The following is a 24,799-nucleotide window of genomic DNA, read 5'->3' as shown; positions in this document are numbered from 1 at the left end:
AATATATAAGGGGTAATATGCTGGAGGTCCCTCAGACAAACCCTAATTAGATGTGTGATACAAGTCTAATATTTTTTTCGTAACTAAGTCCCTTATTATGTATAATAAATGAAATAAAGGCTTTTTTTTCAAATATCCCCATCATACTCTTAATCTTAACATAACGTGTATTAAGGTTAACAAGAGTTACATTGATTTGGTAAATCTCACGTTCCTTCTAATTAGCGATCACATATCAATCTATTCATAGAATTTTGTAACCGCATCATAATATTATATCACTTCGATAGGAATAGATAATGGAGATATCAATACCCTGGGTATTCTGCAAATCTTTGAGGGTCGTTCTTCCGTCTACAACCGGTTTTATATCGTTTTTACTAATTGATTGTCTTTAATTGATGCGATTGATTATTTAATTTTTTCTTTTTTCTGTGTGTGTTTTGCGCATACAGTTTCGTAGCAATATGTAAGATGTGTGTTTTTGTTTGGGTTTGGATTGGTAATTCATGTGGTTTTTTTTGCATAATTTAATTGTATGGTTGTTTTTTGTAGTTTCGTGAATTGATACCAATTTAATTTTTTTATTTATGTAATTGTTTACAGTGGATTTTGATTTTCGTTGGCTAAACTGGTTGCTACATGTTTACAAATTTGCTAGTGTGTATTATGTTATTTTAATCAGTGTTAGATTTTTGTCGTTTTGTGGGATGTACAGATTATTTGTTGGTTTTGTTGAGCCATTAATAAGATTATATTTATGTATCCATTACTAAGATTATATGCAGAATATTCTCTAGACATATATTAATTTCTATTTTGATATTATTTCGTACTATTATTAGAATACTATTGAGGTACGACACCACTGCCTTGGCATACTAAATTGTGTATGTTGATGGAAGAACGTTATGACGCATTGGTCCATGAATCTAGGACATGGTTGCCGGTGAAGCATCTGACTCGATCTATGAGGTACTAAGTGAGCCTGTTGTTGAGGTGGAGTTATGGATCCGAGCATGCTTGTGCGGGACGTGGAAAATTTTGGGGTATCCATGCGCTCATGCTCTTGTGTTGTACGAAGAGAACACGGAAGGATACAATTATGTGGTCGACTACTTTTATATTTCGTTGTACGGACAAAGTTATGTTAAAAAAATTATGCCTTTTGCTAGACCTATTGCAGGTCCTTTGTTGTCTGTGATTGGTTCGCCTGATTTTCGATCCAAGTAAAATGCAGTAGACAATAGACAAAAATGATTCCTTGAAGGGGTGAGAGTGTTGTTAGGAGGATGAGATGTAGCCGCTGCAACCAAGTTGGCAATCACAACAAGAAGGCCTACACAAGTGCAAATGAGTAGTTATATTTGGAGTATTTTTAACCAGTTGTACTGCAATTAAAATTGAAACTTAGGTTTTTTTTTTATTCGTGGATTTTTTTTTGAGAAATTTTTTTTTTCCAGCAAGTTTTCGATACCTAATTTGCTTATATTCCATAAATTTTTTTAATTGAGTAGTTGAGTTTTTAATTTTGCATGGTCAATTCACAGTTCATTATTGTTGGAATTTCAGTTTATGTATTGATTTCTGACACTGCCCATACAATTTTTTGGTGTTTCTGGCAATTCATATTATGATTATACAAATAACCATATACTATTACAACACAGTTTACATAGAAAACCACTGCACATTATATTACAATACTTGAATACAATATACTATAGAATACTATAGTATATTACAATTGCATTATACTATAGTATACTATATTACCAAATACTATTATAACACAGTTTCCATAGTAAACCATTGCACATTATATTACAATATAGTATACTATAGAATAATACGGTATATGACAGTTGTAATATAGTATAGTACATTATAGAATACCTGGATATATCATATTACGTATAGCAGTATAGTATACTATACAATACTACGGTATATGACAGTTGCAGTATAGTATAGTACATTTAGTATGAATGTATTAACCTGTTTCAGTATATGTCAAATACTAAAATATCTTACTGAATAAATGGCAAAATGTGGATTGAATATGCGCAGTAAATAGTGTCAATATAACCATATAATTTTGTTCACATTAAATCACCGCAAAATGTCATTTGCACAAATGTTTACACTTGTATACAAAAAACAAAAATAAACTGACAAGAATTTATAGCTCAATCCATTTCGTAACTCAGTAGTTATTCTACAATGATTCTTCTAATATTTGTAACCCATTCCTCAACTTCTTTTATTTCCAACGAAACTTGAATAAAATGTTCCTTGATGATGTACAATACAATTGCACCATAATCGCTGTTCTCAGAGTTCTGCTGTGGATTAGTCTAAATGCTTAAATTTTCGCTGAATGAGATATCAAATAAATCCATGTCTTTTGCCGTCTTCTCCAAGTATATTTTCTGTGTGTTACTTATACGAGTTAAATATATTTAATCGTGTCATTGGAAAAAGAACATACGAAGAAATATATGTTCAATGAAATATGCAGGGAATATAAAGAGAATAAAGTACAAAAATCATACAATTAAAGAGGAATAATTTTCTGTTCAAAACGTCAGTCTATACAATAAATACATACTTATAGGCAATCACACATTCAAGCGAGTTTACAAAAAGATGTAGACACCAATAAAATGTATAAACAAAAAAAAAAAAGGGTACTTGTTAACAACTTTGTATAGTATAAGCAGTACCCAAATTTGTTCATATCTATTTTATTGTTGAAATCACCATTATCATAGGCATCCATCCACAAATCGACACAGCCATGGGCCGGTTCGGGCCGGTTCATACCGGTTCACGGTTCACTTTTTCCTGAACTGGAACGGCCCGCATGTTAAATCCGGTTTCGGGCCTATCCTGGCCGGTTCCGGATCGGCCTGGAAATTTATATTTATATATATATTTAAAAAAAAATTACTTAATGGATAAATAAATTAAAATAATTAGTTTTAAATAGGAAAAAAAAACAAAAGGAAATAAATACAATGAATTTAACTTAATTTTATAGGAAAAAATGGGGTGTGAGGGTATTTATAAGAAAAAATGGGGGGGGGGGATTCAAAAAATAGCAAATAACGGCCGGTTCACCAGCCGTTTTTTGCTTTTTTTTTGAATTTTTTTTTATTTTTGTTTTTGTTTTTGTTTTTTTTTTTAAATCCGCGGTTCACCATTTCATAGAACCGGGCCCGTCTCGAGGACGACGGGCCGGTTCACGGGTTCCGAGCCGGTTCACCGGTTAACGGTTCGGGCCGGTTCGTCAACGGGCCGGTTCGGGCCGGTTCCGGCCCATGGCCGTGTCTATCCACTGATAGTCAAAAAATTTATTGTACAATCAACTAATTAATTCACAAACAATACCAATTTGAACATAATGTGCTTATTTTCTTTTATGGTGTAACACAATTTTCCACACATGGCACACACAACACATTATTTTCTATAACATCAATAAATCCAGAATTTGTTATTCTGTATTTGTCTACAGAAATAAAGCATAAACTTTTTGTAGAGACCCAAACCATATTTTACACAACCAAATCACCCAGAACATATATCCAAGCCCAGTTCTTAGAATGTTGTAGACACCAAAAATACTATCTCACACAATTAAACCAACAACCATACGAATATGCAAAGACAACTATAAAAACATTTATACGGTCAAATTAACTATTATTGTCCTAATCTCGCAATAACACTCAAACACAATCAAGCCATTCAACATATACATCTGAAGAAACTATATAGTAATCATAGACACCAAATAATCTTATGAATATACTCAAACAAATTACCACACGTGTTTCATTCTTACCAGAGTCTAGCTTGTTTATATCTTGTTGTGCTTTCATCCTCATCTCTCCTACAATTTTTTTCTTGTTGAAAACCCTTATTTTGAAATTGGAAAATAATCGTTGAACTTCTCCGAAACAAGAAAAAAAAATACTTACTTGTTTTCTTGCCTGAATTAGATTTCTGTAGGGATAACGAAAGGTTTTGAATGGATTCTTCTTCGTCTTGTTTCAATTTGTCGTTGATTTTTTTCGCACCGTTGTGGAAGCGTAATGATAGAAGAAACGAGATTTGGGTGGTTATTTGGGATAATTGGTAAAGTAGAAATCAGGAGATTCTTATGAAATGCGAGATTTGTGGGATTTGATTTGGGTTTTCTAAATTAAAAATTTAACGCCGCTAATCCAATGTGAGGGTACATTGGTGAGATTTTTACAAAAGGATGTAGAGAAAATCTTTTATTGGGCTTGGGTGTATCATCTAATAAGGTTTCCCACTAGGGATGCATATCTTAAGCCCCCAATATATAATTAGATAATTAATTTAATAATTGCCACATGTCAAAATCTTAGACACCCGGTGAACTTAACCGGGTTTGGCATAGAATAGACCCGCATACAACATGGATGCATTCGTGATTATGTGTAAATTTACTAATCAAATACATCCAATGTGTCAAAAAAAACACAAGAGGATCGGGGAATTTTGTTTTTTGAGGCCCTCAACTAACATATATAGTACAACTCTATCATAATAAAAGATTAACAGTAATATTGAGTTTCGAATGGTTTTTAAAATTTCAACAATTTTCGTTCTCACTTCGATTACAAAAATAAAATAAAAATCCGACCGAAATAGGAGGAATAAGAAAACTATGTTCTAATCTTCACCCTTATTTAATAATGTAAAACTGGATAAATTGTTTCAAAATATTTTCAGAAATATTGTCTAAAACTTAATATTATGTTTTATGATGAGGATTTCTTTAATTCGAATGGAAATTATTGTTTGAAAATAAAATAAAAAAACCGATCGTAATAGGTTGGATAGGAAAACTCCTTTCCAATTTTCACCTTTTGTTTAATAATGTAAAAGTCGATGAATTGTTATTTTCAGAAATATTGTCTATATAGTGTTTTTGAAAGAATTTATGGTCCCGAATTCGTTTAATACAGAGATGTTATCTTAAGTGTTATGACACTTAAGTAAACATGCAGCGGAAATAAAAAGACAATACTCAGATCTAAAAATGTTCACAAGTAAAACTTGTGAACTTGTCCTTTACAGAACGGAAAAATTATATTAAAACAGTATTCCAAGAATACAAAGAAAAGATGTACGAAAAATTCTTCCTTATGAATGAATCATTTGCATGATCATTCTTACATTCAAATCTAGAAACAAAAAAATAAATACTAAAAATTCTAGATTTCGAAGAATGTACCCGTGAGGAGTACGTACAACATATTCTAGAAACACACTAAAACTCTCAGGAATAATCTTCAGCACTCGGTTTTTGTTTCTTCAAAAATTTGTGATTTTCGTGAGTCTTGAGTTTGGTATTTATAGACTTTCCAAGCTTCCACTTCTTAGCCCATGATCTGCAAGAAAACCAACTACAAGAGCACTCAAGAAAATGGGTTAGTGGGTTAGTTAATTAGTTAGAATAATATCCATAATTTAACCCACTAAGCACTACTTAGCCCACTAAGCATTAAATTTAGCCCACTAAGCCATAACTAAAATTTACTTTGAAAGTAAGAGAGTTAAAAAACACTTTGTGGAAATCCACGTGTTTCAAACTCCCCCTTTTTAACTTTCTGATCAATACTAAATTTTAGCTTAACTCCCGCTGAAACATTGCTTGAACTCCCCCTGAATTTGATAACAACCATACCAAATAAATATTGAAAGATCCATTCAATAACAAATTCAGCAAAGATAGTCCAACACAATTCAAAAAACATAAATAAATAAAAGTGCAATCCTAAAAAGGTTCAGATGGAAAATAAAAACAGAACAAACCAAATATTGTTTATAAAAATAATTAAAGTAGAATATCCAAGGTCTTCTCAGTACCAGCTGCTGTTTCTCCATCACTAGCACTGGACCCACTGCTTTCCTCTGCTCCTTCAGCACCCTCATTCTTTTCTTCTTCTTCTTCTTCTTCTTCTTCTTCTTCTTCTTCTTCTTCTTCTTCTTCTTCTTCTTCTTCTTCATTCACTCCATCCTCTCTGCCTTTGGCATCTAAAGAATGAGAAGTCCTTGCTTCAACTTCATGACTAGCTTGTTCTCCCCATTTTTTATCAGAACGAGCTTTTTGGAGCATTTCCACCATGGACTGGTCATAAGTGATCTGAGCTAGGGAGTGAGTAAGATGTTGTAACAAAAGATCTCGTGGAACATAAACAAGGATGTTAGGGGTGTTGTCAACATGAGGAGCAACACATTCAGTACCAAGATTATTTTGACCTGATTTAGTTGAGAGAAAATTATCTCCATTCCAGGGAAGATCTTGGACATGAGGAGCTTTGAAATTTTTTTGAGAAACAGTTACTATGCCAAGTGGAGTGTGAAGATATTCTGATCCATCTTGGCCCAAATTTTGAGAAAGCAGAATGGAGTAGATGAGAGAAGGATAAGGAAGATAAGTGGAGGAAGAAATTTTCTGGGCAAGATGACCTATAGTGTTGAAGAAAAGTTTGCCAAAATCAACAGGTAACCCCATGCCCAATTTGTACATGAGTACTGCATGAGGTTTATTAACCACAGAGACATTTTTGGATGGAATCTAATTCATCACTGTGAGTCTGAACAGGACAGAGTAAAATGCAGTAAGTTGAGAAACTTTGAATTTTTTGGGGTGAGCAGGCCAAGATTTTAGATGATTGCCAGAAAGAGTCTTACAAACCTCAGTAAAATCACCATAATTATCCTCATCAATCACAGTAGGAGTTTGTAAGTGAGAGTTGATAATTTTGGGAGAAAAGGAGAAAATAGAATTTCGCACAAAAACTTTTCCAAAGTTTGGAGAATTTTTCTTTAAAAAAGAAGTTTGTAAATTGGCATAAAATTCCTTCACAACAGAAGGATCATAAGGACATACAACCTCAACTAGACTAAGGATTTTTCTTTGATCAAGAAAAGCAGTGAGTGATCAGATGCCTATCAAACTCATCCTTGGAAATTTTCTTTTCCTCAATGAATTGGCAGTTCATGATTTGAGGACTCAAATTTGAATCAGATTCAAAATAAAAGATAGGACTGAAGGCATTGTTTACCTCAAAAGGAGTTGACAGATCCTTCCCATCCAAGTCTGGCTCTTCTTCTTCTGAAGGTTCCTCTTCTTCTGAGTCTTCAAGTTCATCTGGGATGTATGCTGACTCAGGTGATGCAACAGGTGGAGCAGCATCTTCTTCCATCTGAGATGAGTCCTCTGAAGAGTCACTGTCTGACTCTGAGGATGGCAATTTTTTGCGGAAGGAGGCAAGTGGAACTTCCCAGCTGTCATCACTTTTCTCTTCTTCTTCAGCCTGGGAAGGTGATGCATCCACTTGAACAGCTGCCTCTGCCAGAGTTTCCAGAGGATCTTCATGTGGAGCTGATGGTGTTTCTTCAGTAGTGGTAAAGTCCTGAGCATCAACAGTGGGAATATCTACATGCTCAGCAGAGGACATCCTAGAAAAGTTTGGCATTTCCTCATCTTGGTAGGGAACATCATCTTCAGCAGCACTCTGAGAGGCATTATCTGAGGCAGTAGGTGCAGCAGCATTTTCAGAAACATGTGCAGCACCATCTTCAGAAGCAGGATGTTGAGAAGATGCTGCTGCCAAGTTGGGCTGAAATGTCTCCCCCTGAGTTGATGCTGGTGGAGTTGAGTCTTTGGAGGATGACTCAGTGGAGCTTGAGGAGAGAGCTTGGGCTTCTGGTTCTGCAAAGGTAGGATCCCCTTCTTCATCATCCGTTTCTTCATCAACCAAATGAAGGCCTCTTGGTGGGTTTGGCCTAACTGGAGTACGACCACCTCTGCCGCCTCTTCTTCCACCTTTGTCGCCTCTGCTGGGAGAATTTCCTCGCATTCGACGTTGTGACCCAGTAGCATTCAGATCTGGGAATGGATTCATGCGCTTGGACCGGCGAGTAGGAAACCTTCCTGCAATGGTAGAGGGACCCACGTTCTGGAAGTTGTCTGGGTCAATCGGATTCAGCTCATCTCCGGGCTCAATAAAGCTGATCGGCATAGCTTCAAGGTTGACAGGATGAACGATTATGGCTAGATTAGGGTCTGCTGGTTCAGGTGTTGCAGCATCGTTGTGGACATCACCAACGACTGGAAGAGGATTTCTAGGAGGAGATGCCATGGTACAGTAGAGAGAAAAAAATTGCTTCTTGTGCTTTTGATTTTTGAGTGTGAATTTTCGAAAAAAGAAGCAAGAAATTTATAAGCCCTAATTTTTTCAGAAAAAAATTGAAGTGGAGAAGGTGAAGAAGTGGTGTGCGTTTTTCTTGGAGAAAGTGTGATTAAGGAGAATAAAAGTTTATTTGGAAGTTTAAAACAAAACGTGACACATGGCACAATAAGGAGTGGACTTAGTGAAAAATAAAAGACTAACCCATGTACCCCATGACCCATATAAATAGTGGTAATTCAATAATAATAATAATAATAATAATAATAGTAATAAAAATAATAACACTCACGAAATTTACACTTAAATAATAAACACATCTTTTAATGATTAATAGTGTGAGAAAAAAAAATGGCTAACAGGCATAGATATATATATATATATATATATATATATATATATATATATATATAGACATAATTTTTTTTTAACTCTTATTTTCAAGTAAAACAATTCACATGGAACATGATCAAGTGTTCAGTTTGAAAGTTCATCAGTTACTAAGATATGACTATTCAGATAGAGGAGTTTGACTTATGTGATTATAATTTTGCTCTGGATGTTTACATGAAACATGATCACGTTTCAAGGTGAAAGACTTCCAGTTACTTATTTAGAGAATAATATATCACAGTGAAGCCATTATTTAAAGAAGCTAAGCTTCAGTAAATTATATTGCAGCTTAAGATGTTTGATGAGGTGCTGCAACATATTTCAGGATATGTTTATTGAGTACATATCCCGAGAGATTTTCTAAGTTTAGAGAACCTCTCATAATCTAATGCCTTTGTAAAGATGTCAGCCAACTGATCTTCTGTAGGAATGTACTTTAAGCACACTATATTTTTCTCAACTATATCACGAATAAAATGATGTTTAATATCTATGTGTTTAGTTCGTGAGTGTTGAACATGATTTTTTGAGATATCAATAGCACTTGAATTATCACAATATATGGTCAAGGTGTCACTGGTTAACCCATAATCCCCCAACATTTGTTTCATCCAAATTAGTTGGCCACAACATCCTCCAGCAGCTACATATTCTGATTCAGCTGTTGAAAGTGATACACAATTTTGTTTTCTACTAAACCATGAAACCAGGTTATTCCTAAAAAAGAAACATGCACCTGATGTGCTTTTTCTGTCACTAATATCCCTAGCCCAATCAGAATCACTAAAACCTATCAAATTAGTATTAGTGTCTTTGAAAAACTGAATACCTAAATCTACTGTACCTGCAACATACCTAATAATCCTCTTCACAGCTTTAAGATGAGTGACTTTGGGATTAGCTTGATACCTGGCACACATACACACACTAAACATAATATCAGGTCTGCTTGCAGTTAGATACAGAAGGCTTCCAATCATGCTTCTGTATAGGGTGCTGTCAACATCTTCAGCAACATCATCCTTGGACAGTTTTTGACTTGATCCCATTGGAGTTTTCATGTGCTTGGTTGACTCAAACTCAAACCTTTTGACCAGATTGAGAGCATACTTCTTTTGATTTACAAAAATTCCTTCACCTGTCTGTTTGATTTGAAGTCCTAGGAAGTAATTCAACTCTCCTACCATGCTCATTTCAAAGGTGTGAGACATAGAATCTACAAAAGACTGTAAAAGGTTAGCACATGTAGAACCAAAAACAATATCATCAATATATATCTGTACAATAATGATATGGTTATTTGTTCTTCTAACAAATAGAGTTATGTCTGCCTCTCCTCTAGTAAATTGTATTTCAAGTAAGAAGTCAGTGAGTCTTTGATACCAAGCTCTAGGATCTTGTTTAAGACCATACAAAGCCTTCTTAAGCTTGGACACATGATAAGGCTTGGCAGAGTCTTCAAAACCCTTGGGCTGCTCTACATATGCTTCTTCATTTAAAACACCATTTAGAAATGCACTTTTGATATCCATTTGATACAGTTTGATTTTAAGAAAACAGGCTACAGCAAGAAGTAACCTAATAGATTCAATTCTGGCTACTGGAGCAAAGGTCTCATCAAAATCTATACCTTCTATCTGAGTGTAACCTTGTGCTACTAACCTAGCCTTATTTCTAACCACTGTACCTTTTTCATTAGTTTTGTTTTTGAAAATCCACTTAGTTCATATCACATTTACATGACTTGGTCTGGGAACTAAGTACCAAACATCATTTCTGATGAACTGATTCAGTTCTTCATGCATTGCATTGATCCAGAATTCATCCTTCAGTGCTTCTGCAATATTCCTTGGTTCGACTGAAGATACAAAGCAAGTAGTTCCAGTTAGTGCACATTCAGAAGATAAATTTGCTAATCTTACCATATCTCTGTAATTCACTCTCTCTTTTCTTCTGGTCCTTATCCCATCAAAGATATCTCCCACAACTTGAGTAGAGGGGTGATTTTTCTGAATTCTACTTGATGGTTCCTTTCTCCAAACATCATGAGTTGGCTGCATTTCAGCTTCTGTGCTCCCCGTAGGAAGTATTGAGTTAGATGTGGTAACACTTGGTTCAACACCCTCTTCCCTTGATACTGGACTGTTTATATCTGAAGCATCTGTGTCAGTAGTGTCTCCTCCAGTTGTTTCTCCTTCAGCAATCAGGTCATCAACTTCATCTTCAACTGTTTTACTGCGCTTATCAACAAAATCATCAAATGCCACATTTACAGATTCAATAATGGTTCGAGTTCTTAAGCTATATACTCTATTAGAGTATCCCACAAATAAACTCAATTCACTTTTTGAATCAAATTTAGCTAGATGATCTCTATCATTTAGGACATAGCAAACACATCCAAATACATGCATGTATTATAGATTAGGTTTCTTACCATAAAGAATTTCATATGAAGTCATCATAGACCCTAATCTTAGATACACACGATTTGAGATGTGACAGGCTGTGTTGACAGCCTCATCTCCTGGATAGTTCTGTTTTTTCTTTCAGCAATACCATTTTGCTGAGGAGTTTTTGGAGCAGAAAATTCATGCTTTATACCCTTTTTATTACAAAAAGTAAGAAATAAAGCATTCTCAAATTCTTTTCCATGATCAGACCTTATTCTACGAATAGAAACTTGAAATTGAGTTCTAACAAACCTGTACAAATTTCAAAAGTATCAGATTTTTCTCTTAAGAAATACACCTAAGTATATCTTGAAAAATCATCAACACACACAAATACATATTTTTTACCACCTAGACTTTCTACCTCTATAGGACCCATAAGATCCATATGTACAATTTCAAAACAAATGGTGGTACCAACGTGTTGTAACACTTTGTGTGGTACTCTAGTTTGCTTTCCCTTCTGGCACATTCCGCATATAAGAATGTCCTTGATCTTGAGATCTGGAATTCCTCTTATGGCATTGTACTTGTTGAGTAGCTTCAGATTTTTGAAGTTTGTGTGCCCTAGTTTATGGTGCCACAGCTCTACTTCACTTACTCTTGAGCTCTTGCATGAGATGGTGTCACCTGTTTGATAACAATTATCCATTGATCTGGAACCTGTCAGTACACAATGATTTTGATTATCAAACACAGAACAACATTATCTATCAAATTGAACACGTAGATCATAATCACACAATTGACTAATACTGATGAGATTTGACCTCAATCCTTCAACATGTAAGACATTTGAATGTTTTGGAAGTCCCTCAATACTTAGTGTTCCACGTCCAACCACTTTGCCTTTAGCTCCTCCTCCATAGGTTACACGTCCACCATTGAGTGTATGGTAGTTTGATAAAAACTCTTTAGTTCCAGTGATATGTCTAGAGCATCCACTATCAAAGTACCATGAACCTGAAATGTTAGCATTTAAAGAAGTGTATACTGCTTTGCACATAAGTTTACCTTTGGGAGTCCATATTCTACACTCCTTTTTGGTAAATTCTACCTTTTCTTTGAGGTGTTCCTTGGAGTGATGTGACTCATCCTGTACAACATTTTGTCACTACTTAGTTTCTCACAAAATGGATGAATATGTCCTGGTGAGAAATAGTAATGACAAATGTATCCCCTTATGTTGGACTCTGGAGTGGTGACTGGGGAATTTCTGCATTCTTTTCCATTTGAACCCTTCTCTTTTACAAAGACAATTTCCTTCTTCTTTACTGACTTGTTTTTCTTCACTTGTTTTTTGAACCCTAGACCTTCATTTTTGTTGTACTTCTCCAGTGACACAATCTCTTCGAGTTTAGTTGTGCCGGTATTCATCCTCTTGATTGCTAGAGTTGCTTCTTTGAGTTCATCTTTCACCTTTGTCAGTTCAAGATCCTTCTTGGTGATACCAACCTTCAAAAGAGTGATTGTTTCTTTAAGGGAAGAATTTTCCTTGTTGGCTGCATCTAGAGCATGAGTCTTCTTCTCCAAGTCGCTGAACAATTTCTTGTACATTTCTTCCTCATCTCCTACTGCTTCTTTACTATATTCTGCAGCATTCAAAGAAATAGAGTTCAAACATGTATAATGACTATTATCTAACTCAGAAATTTCAGTTACTGAAAGTGTTTCAGAAGGTGTTGCAGCATCTAGAGAAACTCCTTGTGATTCTGTTTCAGAAGAATTTTCAGTGATATATCTGACAGAAAGAGCATGTTTAATGGATTGCTGCTCCTCTGTCTGTTCAGGTTGCTCTTCCTCTTCATCACTGACATCACAAATCAGACTCATTCCTCTTCTTCTCAAGGTATTTGCACATTCATTAGCATAATGTCCAAATCCTAAACAGGCCCTGCATTTAATATGATCCAAATTAGGTGGTTCAGAATTTGAACGAATAAATGGAGAATTCATTAAAGTGTTTTGAGAAGATGTTTGAGGAAATGTTCTCTGTGGAATAGATCTGTTCCGGGGCTGAGTTTGTCGATTTTGTGAAGAGCCATCTGGAAATAACTGTCTGGGCTTGATTCCACTTCGTCTGTATGCCCTATTGAATTTCTGAATCTGAAATGCCACATTGTTGAGACATTCCTCTGCATCATCATCATATTTTGTAGCAACTTTTTCCTTTCCTAGTTCTGCCTGGAGTGCATTTGAGATAGCCTTACCTTTCACCTTTCTTTGATCTTCAAAGTTCATCTTTCTAGACTTTAAACTACCAATTAAGTCGTCCAGACGTAGAGATGATGTGTCTTTGGCTTCCTCAATTGCAGTAACTGTCATGCTGAATCTTTCTGGAAGAGTTCTCAATACCTTATTCACCAGTGTCTCGTTGCTCAAAGGACCACCTAAGGATTGAAATTCATTAGCTAAATCAATCAATTTCTCATTGTATTGAGAAATTGTTTCAGTTTTTTCCATTCTCAGTCTCTCAAATTTGGAAGAGAGTAATCTGAGCTTAGTTCTTCTGACACTGTCTGATCCTTCACAATGTAGCTGAAGAACCTCCCAAGCATCCTTTGCAGAAGTGCACACTGAGATCAATTTAAACATTGTTAAATCTACTGAACTAAAGATTGTATTTAACGCCTTTGAGTTTTGATTAGCATTTGATAGATCGTCTGTTGTCCACCATAATTCTGGTGTTGGAAATACATCCCCATCCGCATCTGTTATAGTTGGTGGCTTCTATCCAGTAAGAATAGATCTCCAGGCTCTCTCATCAATGGCTTTGATGTACGTCCTCATCTTGACTTTCCAGTAGGTGTAGTTTGTGCCAGCAAGTACATGAGGTCGCATAGATGCAGTCATCTGAGTATCCATCACGAATTCGTTTTTGAAAAATACTAAAAATTCTAGATTTCAAAGAATGTACTCGTGAGGAGTACGTACAACAGATTCTAGAAACACACTAAAACTCTCATGAATAATCTTCAGCACTCGGTTTTTGTTTCTTCGAAAATCTATGATTTTCTTGAGTCTTGAGTTTGGTATTTATAGACTTTCCAAGCTTCCATTTCTCAGCCCATGATCTGCAAGAAAACCAACTACAAGAGCACTCAAGAAAATGGGTTAGTGGGTTAGTTAAATAGTTAGAATAATATCCATAATTTAACCCACTAAGCACTACTTAGCCCACTAAGTATTATATTTAGCCCACTAAGCCATAACTAAAATTTAGTTTGAAAGTAAGAGAGTTAAAAAACACTTTGTGGAAATACACGTGTTTCAGTTTTAATATCGGGAATTTTTTAATTTGAATGAAAATTGTTGTATTAAAATAAAATAAAAATATGATCATAATAGGCGGAATAAGAAAACTCCATTCTAATTTCCACCCTTATTTAATAATGTAAAACTCGATAATGTTTTTCAAAATAAATTCAGAAATATTGTTTAAAAAATAAAAATATTGTCTGAAAAATTAATATAGTGTTTTAAAATTGGCATTTTTGGAATTCTAATGGAAACTATTAATTTAAAATTAAAATAAAAATTTGATCAAACAAGGCGGAATAAGAAAACTCCGTTCCAATTTTCAACACATATTGAATGATGTAAAACTCGATATATTGTCTCAAAATTGGGATTTGAAATTAACTAGAAGTGAAAATTGGAATGGAGTTTTCTAATTCCCCAATTCCTATCGGATTATTATTTTGGTTTGAAACGATATTGTTTATTTGAATTCCAAAGATGCCGATTTTGAAACAATATTTAAATTATTTAGACAATATTTCAATTTTTCAAACAATGTTTTTTTGAAACCATTTATCGAGTTGGTTTTTTTGAATTTACGTGATTTTGATTTTACATTGAATTTTAATTGAAATTTTCAATATAGAAGTTATGTTTTAACAAAACGCAATGCGTGTTGTGAAGAGTCCATTTTCTTATAGTGTTGAAAATTGAAGGCACGGGAGAGGCACATGCCATTTTCTATCCAACTTAACTTAAAAAATAAATGGCGGACAATTTATGTCAAAAAATGGCATGATTAAACACTAATATTATAACACAAAAATGATAGTGTTGAAAAAGTGGGTATATTATGAGAACGAAAAATGTAATTTTCCCACATAAAATACATACATATGTATCTATAAGATTCAATTAAAATAATATAAATTAATGTTTATAGAACATGAAAGATTTAATTAATACATTTACATATAGGGAAAAATGAATTTTACATAAACTAAAACAAACTATAACATCTAATTCTTCATGCCTTCCAAAAAGAACAAACAAACTATAACATAGGGGTATGCATGAATTTTTATTTCACCTAGCTCATATTGAACAATCTCCATATATTATATATATGGGGGAAAAAAAGGAAAATCAATGAATCATATTATACTTGAAGTGATCATAATATTGGATAGAATTTATTGTGTAGTAACTAATAATTCCCTCAATCCTCGCGGCATTTCTCGGGTGTCCCGCAAGGTCGTTCGTACGGATTCGCGACACCGGGCGGCGTATTTCCTTTACCACGACCTTTTCCAATAGCTGGATACCCTATGTATGTAGTCGCCACCGTCGGTGAAATAAAAGCAGCCATCATAATAAACGCCGCCACTATCACCGCCAAGATATTGATCCTCGCCATGCTTAATCCAAATTTTTCTTTTAATTATTTTTGTTCCGATGTGACTCGATTTATTTTCTTTTGATCGTAACAAAGTTTCTTTATATAGAAAAAAAGATTTGAGACTGAAAGTTTTGTCCGTTGAAGTCTAATGGTCTGAAATTATCACTAGTAATTAGGGAAACGGTTGAGTGGTTTCTTATGTAAGGAGAACCTCCAGAGAATGGAGGTTGTTAATTAGATGCTAAATAATCTGAGCGTAGTCTACAAAATACAAATGACTAAGGCCTCTGCCATGATAAGATTAGCTAAAATAAGATAATTCTCCCTAGGGGTGAAAGTCGGATGGATCGGATCGGAATTAGCCTTTTCGGAAAATTTTTAAAAAATTTCGGAAGTACAAAATCAATTCCAACTGCAATTCCAAAATTTTCGGAATCTAAAAATTCATTCCAATTCCAAAAGTCCTGGAATTTTCGGAATTTCGGAAAAAAATCGGAAATCACATGAGCTTAAAAATTTCAAAACTTAGTGGATTTTTTTTAAATGTTCATAATTTTCCAAAAATAAGAACATTCACGTCGATAAAAGTAAAACTAATAACTACTAAATTTCAGTTCAAAAAATAAATAAACATAAACGCAACATAATATCTAATAAAACTTCTAACAACAATTCAGTATGTCAAAATCCTAAAACAAAACTAAAAGGTGTATTTTTCGGAAAGATAAGTATTATATAATATTTATTATTTATAGGTGTATTTTTCGGAAAAAACATCGGAATTTTTCAGAATTAATTTCGGAATCAAATCGGATCGGAAATCGGAAATTCCAAATTTATTTTATATAATTCCAATTCCAATCCAAAAAAATCGGAAAATTTTGGAAACGGAATTTCAAATGTCGGAATGAAAAAAGTTGTTCCAAAATCGGAACTTTTCGGATCGCAACCGGCAGAAATTGGAATTTCCGTTGCAACTTGCACCCCTAATTGTCCCTATAAAATAATAGGCCTATTATTTATAAGATGTTTGTTATCAAATTTTGAATTTTTTTATCTCCCCATTATTTAATAGTATTTGATGTTTGGTTTCCTTAACATCAACCTAATTACATGAAAATGACCTATTACCCTTTATTCTTGTAAATAGTTTTTTTCTTCTTCTTTTTAATATTTATATTTTGTTACTTTATTTTTGAATTTATGCCTTCTTCAGTTTTTCCGATTTTTTTTTCTAAAAAAAATATTTTTTATTATTTTCGGACAAAAAGTACCCCCCCCCCCCCCTCGAACGGTTCAGATAACCGAAGAGGACCTTCAGCGTACGATCGCCGAAACTTCAACAAGATCAACTTCTACTTGCTCCTCTAACGGTTCAGATTACCGATAAGGACCTTCAGCGTACGACCGCGAAAGCTTCAACTCGTGTTGCCACTGCAGTAATGGCACAACCGTGCGCATCCACCTCCGACCATAGGTCTCGAGAGCCTCATCCTAAAGTGGGGAGCTATCCCTCCCAAGGTTGGGCATCACCCTTACCTTTCAACCCCAAGTGGGTACACATCCCATCTCAAGAGACGAGTATAATCTCCCTACTCAAAAAATAGATCATCCCCAAGGGGTGAACATCAACCACCTAAAAATAAAAATAAAAAGGAGAAGAAAGAAGAAGATGAAGAAAAAAGAAGAAGATAAAAAAAAAAAAAAAAAAAAAAAAAAAAAAAAAAAAAAATTCAGCCAAGCCGCGCGCCTCCCCGAGCCGGCTAAGCCGCCCGTGCGCCCTCCAATCCACCAAAGCCGTCTGCGCGCGCCCAAAAAAAAATAAAAAAATAATAAAAATAAAAAGAGAAAATTCAAAAACGCGTGCAAAGCACGCGCGAGGTGGCAGACACGCGCCAATCGCGCGACTGCAGGGGCGAGCGCATATCAGCAAAAAAAAAAAAAAAAAAAAAAAAAAAAAATTATTTATATTAAAAGCAGCATAGCAGGCAGCAGGAGCACGTGCCAAGCTGCAACACCCATCACATCCATTCACTCCTTTGCGTCAGCCCCCATCACATCCGCGCGCCTCCCTATACAACATCACATCGCGCGCGCGCCTCTCTATACATCATCAAATCGCGCGCGTGCCTACCCATACCACATTAATTCGTGCGCACCTCCCCTCCACTCATTTAATCGCCCGCAACTTGCACTGCGTACCACCAAATCGCACGGGAATTTCAACACGCTCTACCAAATGGCGCAAGGATTCCAACGCGCCCCACCCAATAGTGCTCGCTCTCCACAGAGAAAATAAAATTTATTATTCCTTCACACTACGCCAACAATTAACGGAACACGACAACACCGACTACTCTCGACACGATTCGGTATCATTTTCAACTTGTCGCCCACATCGAATCGAGAGTGGGGGGCTTGCGAGACAACTCCCACGAGGAGCTAACTCCCTCAGGTCTACGAACCCGTAACGAGACAACTCCCACGAGGAGCAGGCTCGCTCGGTCCTACAAACCCGTTGCGAGACAACTCCCATGAGGAGCCAACTCCATCGTTATTAAGAACCCGCAGCGAGACAACTCCCACGAGGAGCCAACTCGCTCGGAACTACAACCCATAGCGAGATAACTCCCACGAGGAGACCACTCGATTCGTCCTATAACCCCTTACGAGGCAACTCCCACGAGGAGCCAACTCCCTCGGGTCTACGAAACCACAGCGAGATAACTCCCACGAGGAAACCACTCGCTCCGTCCTATAACCCCTTGCGAGGCAACTCCCACGAGGAGCCAACTCTCTTGGGTCTACGAAACCACAGCGAGATAACTCTCACGAGGAAACCACTCGCTCCGTCCTATAACCCCTTGCGAGGCAACTCCCACGAGGAGCCAACTCTCTCGGGTCTACGAAACCACAACGAGATAACTCCCACGATGAGACCACTCGCTCCGTCCTATAACCCCTTACGAGGCAACTCCCACGAGGAGCCAACTCGCTCGGTACTACGAACCTGCAGCGAGACAACTCCCTCGATAAGCCAACTCGCTCGGTACCACAACCCGCAGCGAGACAACTTCCACGATGAGCCAACTCGCTCGGTCCTACAACTCCGTTGCGAGGCAACTCTCACGAGGAGCCAACTCGCTCGGTATTACAACCCGCAGCGAGACAACTCCGACGAGGAGCCAACTCGCTCGGTACCACAACCCGCAGCGAGACAACTCCCACGAGGAGCCAACTCGCTCGGCACTACAAGTCCATTGCAAGGCAACTCCCACGTGCAGCCACCTCGCTCGATAAAAAGGCTTGCTGCGAGACAACTCCCACGAGGAGACAACTCGCTCTGAGCGACCTCAATCCGCACACTCCTCAGTCACGCGTTATCCAACGCTCCAACAACTTCGCTGCGAGACAACTCCCACGAGGAGGAGACAACTCGCACGGAATTCACTATATAATCGCAAGCTCAAGTTAGCACGATTACAACCCTAGAAACACTTAGAGATATGATGGGAATCTATATAGCCTGGCCAGCTTGATTACTCAAAAATTATCTACTTGTTTTCGACGGGTCCTTCATTAAAACGTGGCCATGGACCAAACATACTTACGACCCACGAGGTCTAACAAGGGGCACGATCCCCATAAACAAATCTTGAGAGCTTGATCCCCTCCTCAAGTACATCACGCACAAGGCTATATGTAAACACATACAAGCAACGCGCCAAAACATTGACAATGTCGATAAATAACAACTCCCACGAGGAGAATACTAGCTCTGTGCTACCACATCATCGCGAGACAACTCCCACGGGAAGATAACTCGATCAACTATATTACCCCACGACGAGACAACTCCCACGAGTAGATAACTTGATCTGCGCTACCACATCGTCGTGGGACAACACCGACGACTCAAGTAACTTATATCGCGACAACTTGGTCGCGCTACACGCCAACGCGCCTTCACACCCCTCCGACACACGCTCCAATGCGTTTTCGCACACCATCGACTACTACATTTTTTACTCTCGACACGATATGTCACCCATTTCAACATGGCCCCCACATCGACTCGAGAGTGGGGGGCTTAATGATATGCCTAATTGGCCCAACCCAATGGGCCTACAAATTATTTACCTATTGGGCCACGAGCCCAATATTGAAGACCACTATCACCGAGGCCCAATCACCTTAAAGTAAGGTTTGGGCCCGACAATCTCGACTAAGCTATAAATACACGTTTGAACTCATTCCTTAAGGTACGTCCTATTAACTGAGCAATACTATTAATTGTATTCTCTGGACTATTTCTATGATCAGCACGTCTGACTTGAGCGTCGGAGGGGTTTCTGCCGGATCAACCCCCGGCCTAGTTCACGTGTTCTATGATCGCAGGTATCTCAAGGTCATCAAACTCGTGAGCCAGTGATCCACTCTGCTCTTCCAGCTCATCCTACTTCAACTATCTAAGGTGATCTATCTTTAGCATCATCAAATATTATTGTGTTAACCAATAATATAATTAATATGATTGTTAACCGCATCAATATTACTGTTTAAACGGGCCAAGAAATGTTGAAGAAGAAAAAAAGTCAATGTCATCGGTTAACGGCGGCATGAGTAAAATCAACGCCGGAAACCGGCGGAAAAAAGCAGACATTAAAAAGAAGAAAAAAAAAGTCAACGGTGGCGACGGATGAAACTGTAGTCAAAATTGGGTTATAGGTCAAGATTGAGTAATTGATGAAATTTAGGGTCAAATTGAGTTAAATGATGCAAGTGTAGCATATTAAAATATGAGGAGGTATTTTAATGTTTTACACACATCTGGACATTGTTTGAATTTTTTTGTTTACAACTTGGACAAGATGGTTGCCTTGTAGAGATTGTTGGAACCATATGGCATTTGTGAGATAAGTCTCATTAACAGACTCTTCTTGATGCATCAAATATAGGTTTATTTGGTTGTATTAGGGCTACGTCTTGGCGTATAGTTTTTAAATTACAAACACATGTTTGACATTCGCTTTGATTTTCCGTGTTGCATATTTTTACGGAGTCTTCATAAAACATAAATAAATTGGTATTGGTATTGGTATTTGTAATTTTCAATGTTTGGTAGTTTTGGCTTAATATTTTGCAGGTGGCTCGAACTGGGAGAATTGCACTAGTACGTGAATCAGGAGTTGATTCAAGGTATCTATCTCCGTGGTTAGTCTTATCCACTGTAGTTGTTCACTTTTTCAAATTTAATTAAAGATTAAGAAAATATCATTGATTAGTCTCGCCTAAATAATGCGACGTTTGTGTTTTATGAAACTAATATACCGTTAGAACTCTATCATAATAACATATCCGATGCATTATCCCATTAGCGTTTCTAACTATATGTTTCAGGGAGGTTGAGTGTAGTTAAGGGAGACAACAAAGAGCTATGGGTGATTTAAGAAATGTTGGGGGAGCCATGTCACTCCATAACTCTATATTGTCTCCACCACTAGCTAAAAGTAGTAATCCGTTAGAACCCTAACGGAATAACGTATCTAATGCATTATTAGAGTTTCTAACTATGTTTCAGAGAAGTGAGTGTAATTATCAATACCACATGGATCTTAAAGTTATTTAAGTATACATCAGGGGTGTGGGTGTAATTTACCCTTAATGATATTATACTCGGTTTTGTTTTATTTATCGGTGTCTATAAGCATACATGAATGTTTTGAATCTTGAATGCAATATTTTGTGTGGAATGTAGTAGTATATTTGATTTACTAATGTTTGATGGACGACAGGGAATTCTTTCATCCGATGATTATGTTGCATTTGCTGCATTTGATCCATCCAATAAATAAAACACACACAAAAAAAAAAAAAAAAAAAAAAAAAAAAAAAAAAAAAGCAGTCTGTTGTTTATTTGAGTAAAACATAGAATTAAGTGTATAGTACATTTGGAAAATACAATACATAAGACAAAGCAATCTGTTTGAAGACTGACTCTAATAAAACACAACATCATTATCGTCGTCTCCATCTGCTCTCTTCTTATTATTTAACATCGGAAATCTTCAGATTTGGGCAGTAGGAAATCGCACTGAGAATGTGTAGATCATCCATCCAGTGAAGGAGAAAAATATCCACAGCTCCGAGAGATTTTTATTCGTTACAGAAGAACCAATCTGGGAAACACACATGCAAATCCATTAATATAATCAATTCCGAGTATTATAAGCGAGAATAATTTGATGCCCCAGATACGCGCCAAAGGTAATTCACTGTGCACATGCACTGTATACACCACCAAATTGTTTAAGGCATAGAATTTGACTTGGTACACACCACAATGGTGTGTTACCCCTGACCATCAGGTACTCAAGGCAAGGAAATACCACCAGTACCACTTGATCACATAGTCGTTGATTCTCAGTTGCATTTGGCATCAACTCTGCTTCTAACCACTCTCCCAGCCTCCACATTTCTACCAACTCGAGCCTTTCAAGTGCCGGAAACACAGTAATTGTATTGTTGGATATGCTACATTTGTCGATTCCATAGAATGACGAACCTAAGGTTTTCACACTCCTCAGGTTAATCAGATAAAGATTCTTGAGATATGGCAAGTGCCCTAGCGTTGGAACTTGTTCAATGTCCTTGCAATCTTCAAGAGTTATCTCCATCAAATTATTAAGACTTGACATCTTTGAACACCATGATGGTAGACGTCTTCCTCTGAATCCAAAAATGTATAATTTCTTTAAATTTGGGTGGGGTTCGAGGCCATCCAACACACTCTCATTGTCTCTACTTCTAGGAGTCCACTCAATAATTACCGCAGATTTCCACGCAAGAGTTAACTTTATTATGTTTGGCTTTCGTAATAGATCTGCACTCTTAGCCTCTTCTTTGTCATACACCATTTCAAGATTATAAATCTTCAGTTCTACTTGGAGATTATTCAAGCTTTCGAGCTCGCCAATTCCACAACCCTCTTTGTGGCTCACTCCAAAGTATGGTAACGTTCTAAGATAAGTTAATCTTCCCATCTTTGGAGGCATTTCTATCCCGGGAGGAATGTGGAGATGTCTTAAGCTAATCAAGTGTTTCATTGTGTCCGGGAGCTTCATCAAAACCTTACATGCTCTTAATGTCTGCAAATGATAGAGTTCACCAATAGAGTTTGGCAAACATTTAATCATGGTGCCCGAAATGTCAAGACATCTTAAATGTATTAGCTCTCTCATCGAACTTGGCAACTCTTCAACCCATCTGTGCATTAGAATTAAAACATGCAACGATTTGAACTTCGAGAACATGATATCACATATTTTACCATTGAGCCGTAATGAACGAAGAAAATGTGCTTGTTCTTTTGGGATAACATGCGATTCACCACTAATAGATTCCAGGCTTATGTACCGAACCTGGTTGCTTGAATTTAAAATAGAGGATGCAAGATCATGCACAAGATCGTGCATGTAATAATAGCCATTCCTCCTCACAACTTGTAACAACAATGAGCTCTCTAAAAGTTGATTAAAGAGTTTGTTGCCCAAAACCTCCATATCATCACTCCCCTCAAGAAATCCCTCTGCCATCCACATCTCCACCAAGCGTTCCCTTTGTAAGTCATATCCTTTAGGATATATCGAACAATATGCAAAACACTTTTTGAGTGATGGTGACAACAAATGATCAAAACTCAATTTTAAAATCTTGGAAATTGAATTTTCATCTTCTAAATTTGAGAGCCAATTTTTTGCAACCGATTGCCACTCATCAATCGACTTACCATGCAATAATCCTCCAACCACTTTGGCCGCCAACGGCAAACCTTGACATCGTTTTGCAATAGATACTCCAACATGCTCAAATTCTAATGGAATATTACCATGTCCAACAGTTTTTTCTTTGATTATAGACCAACACATATCTACTGACAAACTATTTAGTTTGTGAATAGGTAGTGTTCTCACCAGCGAAGCAACATATTCAAGTCGTGTAGTAACAATGATGCCATTTCCTGTCCCATGACTAATTTTTCTCAATGGATTAAGAAAATCATCCCATTTTTCTTGACTACCGTTCCAAACATCATCGAGAACAAGTAGAAATCTTTCAGTTCCCAAATAATTTTCAAGCTTTTCGAGAAGAGCTTGTTTATTTCCAAGTTCGACGTTTGTTTCTGTTAAGGATGTAAGAATCTTTTTAAAAAGAATCACGACATCGAAATTTTCAGAGACATGCACCCAAAAGCGTTTCGCAAAATGACTCTTTATAGTTTCATGATCAAACACTTCCCTAGCTACTGTTGATTTTCCCAGTCCCCCCATCCCGACAATTGGAAGGATAGAGAGTACTTGATCATTTGGAACAATAGTCATCTTCTCCACAATTTCAGACACATCATTTTTTCTTCCAAGAAAAATCGGATCATTACTGAAAGAATCGGTTTCTAGGCCTAATGACCCATGTGCATATGCACCTACCACTGCCTTTTGAAGGCCATAGTTGCTTGCCTCGTGATTAATCTCTTCCAAGTTTTTGTTGATATTCTTGATTTTACGTGCAATTTTTGGATGACGAATGGGGTATGGGAAGAAGCCTCGTACCTTTTTCTTGATTTTGTGTTGAGTCTGGATTTTCTTATGTTGATAGTGGAGCTCATCCAAGACATTATCCGCATCGTAAGCAACACTTTCAAGCTTCTGTAACCAGAGTTTGACAGTTGCTTCAGTGATTTGCTTCTTCTCCGCATCGTTCAAGAAACTCTGGATCATTGAGACAGAACCTTTTAGTTTTTCCAAGTCTTTCTTGTAATCTCCAACGAGGCTGATTTGTTCCCCCGAAACTGAGATCAAATTTTGAAGTAGAACTTTTACTGCAGCTCCTAGCACAACTTCTGCCGCCATTCTTTTATATAAAATGTGTATGTTAAATTTATGTCTGAGAGAGAGAGAGAGAGAGAGAGAGAGAGAGAGAGACTGTTTGAGCAAATTGCGAATGGTGAGAAGTGAGGCTTCTTCGGTTCCTTTTCCCATCCCTTGTTTCCAACCATGGTAAGTGACTAACCATATACG

At 36.8% G+C, this 24,799-nt stretch overlaps 1 protein-coding gene and 1 long non-coding RNA gene across 2 annotated transcripts; both read right to left on the bottom strand.

Annotated features, from left to right (window-relative positions):
- Positions 1-2,079: 2,079 nt before the first annotated feature.
- On the bottom strand, positions 2,080-4,074 carry LOC148769040 (uncharacterized). The gene is made up of 2 exons (XR_016032002.1): positions 3,851-4,074; positions 2,080-2,432 (listed from the first exon to the last, which is right to left on the bottom strand). It is a non-coding gene; the product is annotated as an uncharacterized LOC148769040 (long non-coding RNA).
- Positions 4,075-21,610: 17,536 nt separating this feature from the next.
- On the bottom strand, positions 21,611-24,799 carry LOC105964542 (putative disease resistance protein RGA3). The gene has a single exon (XM_012989051.2). The coding sequence runs from the start codon at positions 24,758-24,760 to the stop codon at positions 21,995-21,997; it is 2,766 nt and encodes a 921-aa protein (XP_012844505.2). The 5' UTR covers positions 24,761-24,799; the 3' UTR covers positions 21,611-21,994.

Source organism: Erythranthe guttata, chromosome 7 (assembly GCF_056151865.1).
Source record: "Erythranthe guttata isolate IM_541 chromosome 7, IM_541, whole genome shotgun sequence".
NCBI lineage: Eukaryota > Viridiplantae > Streptophyta > Magnoliopsida > Lamiales > Phrymaceae > Erythranthe > Erythranthe guttata.
This window is presented reverse-complemented; position numbering and strand designations above follow the sequence as displayed.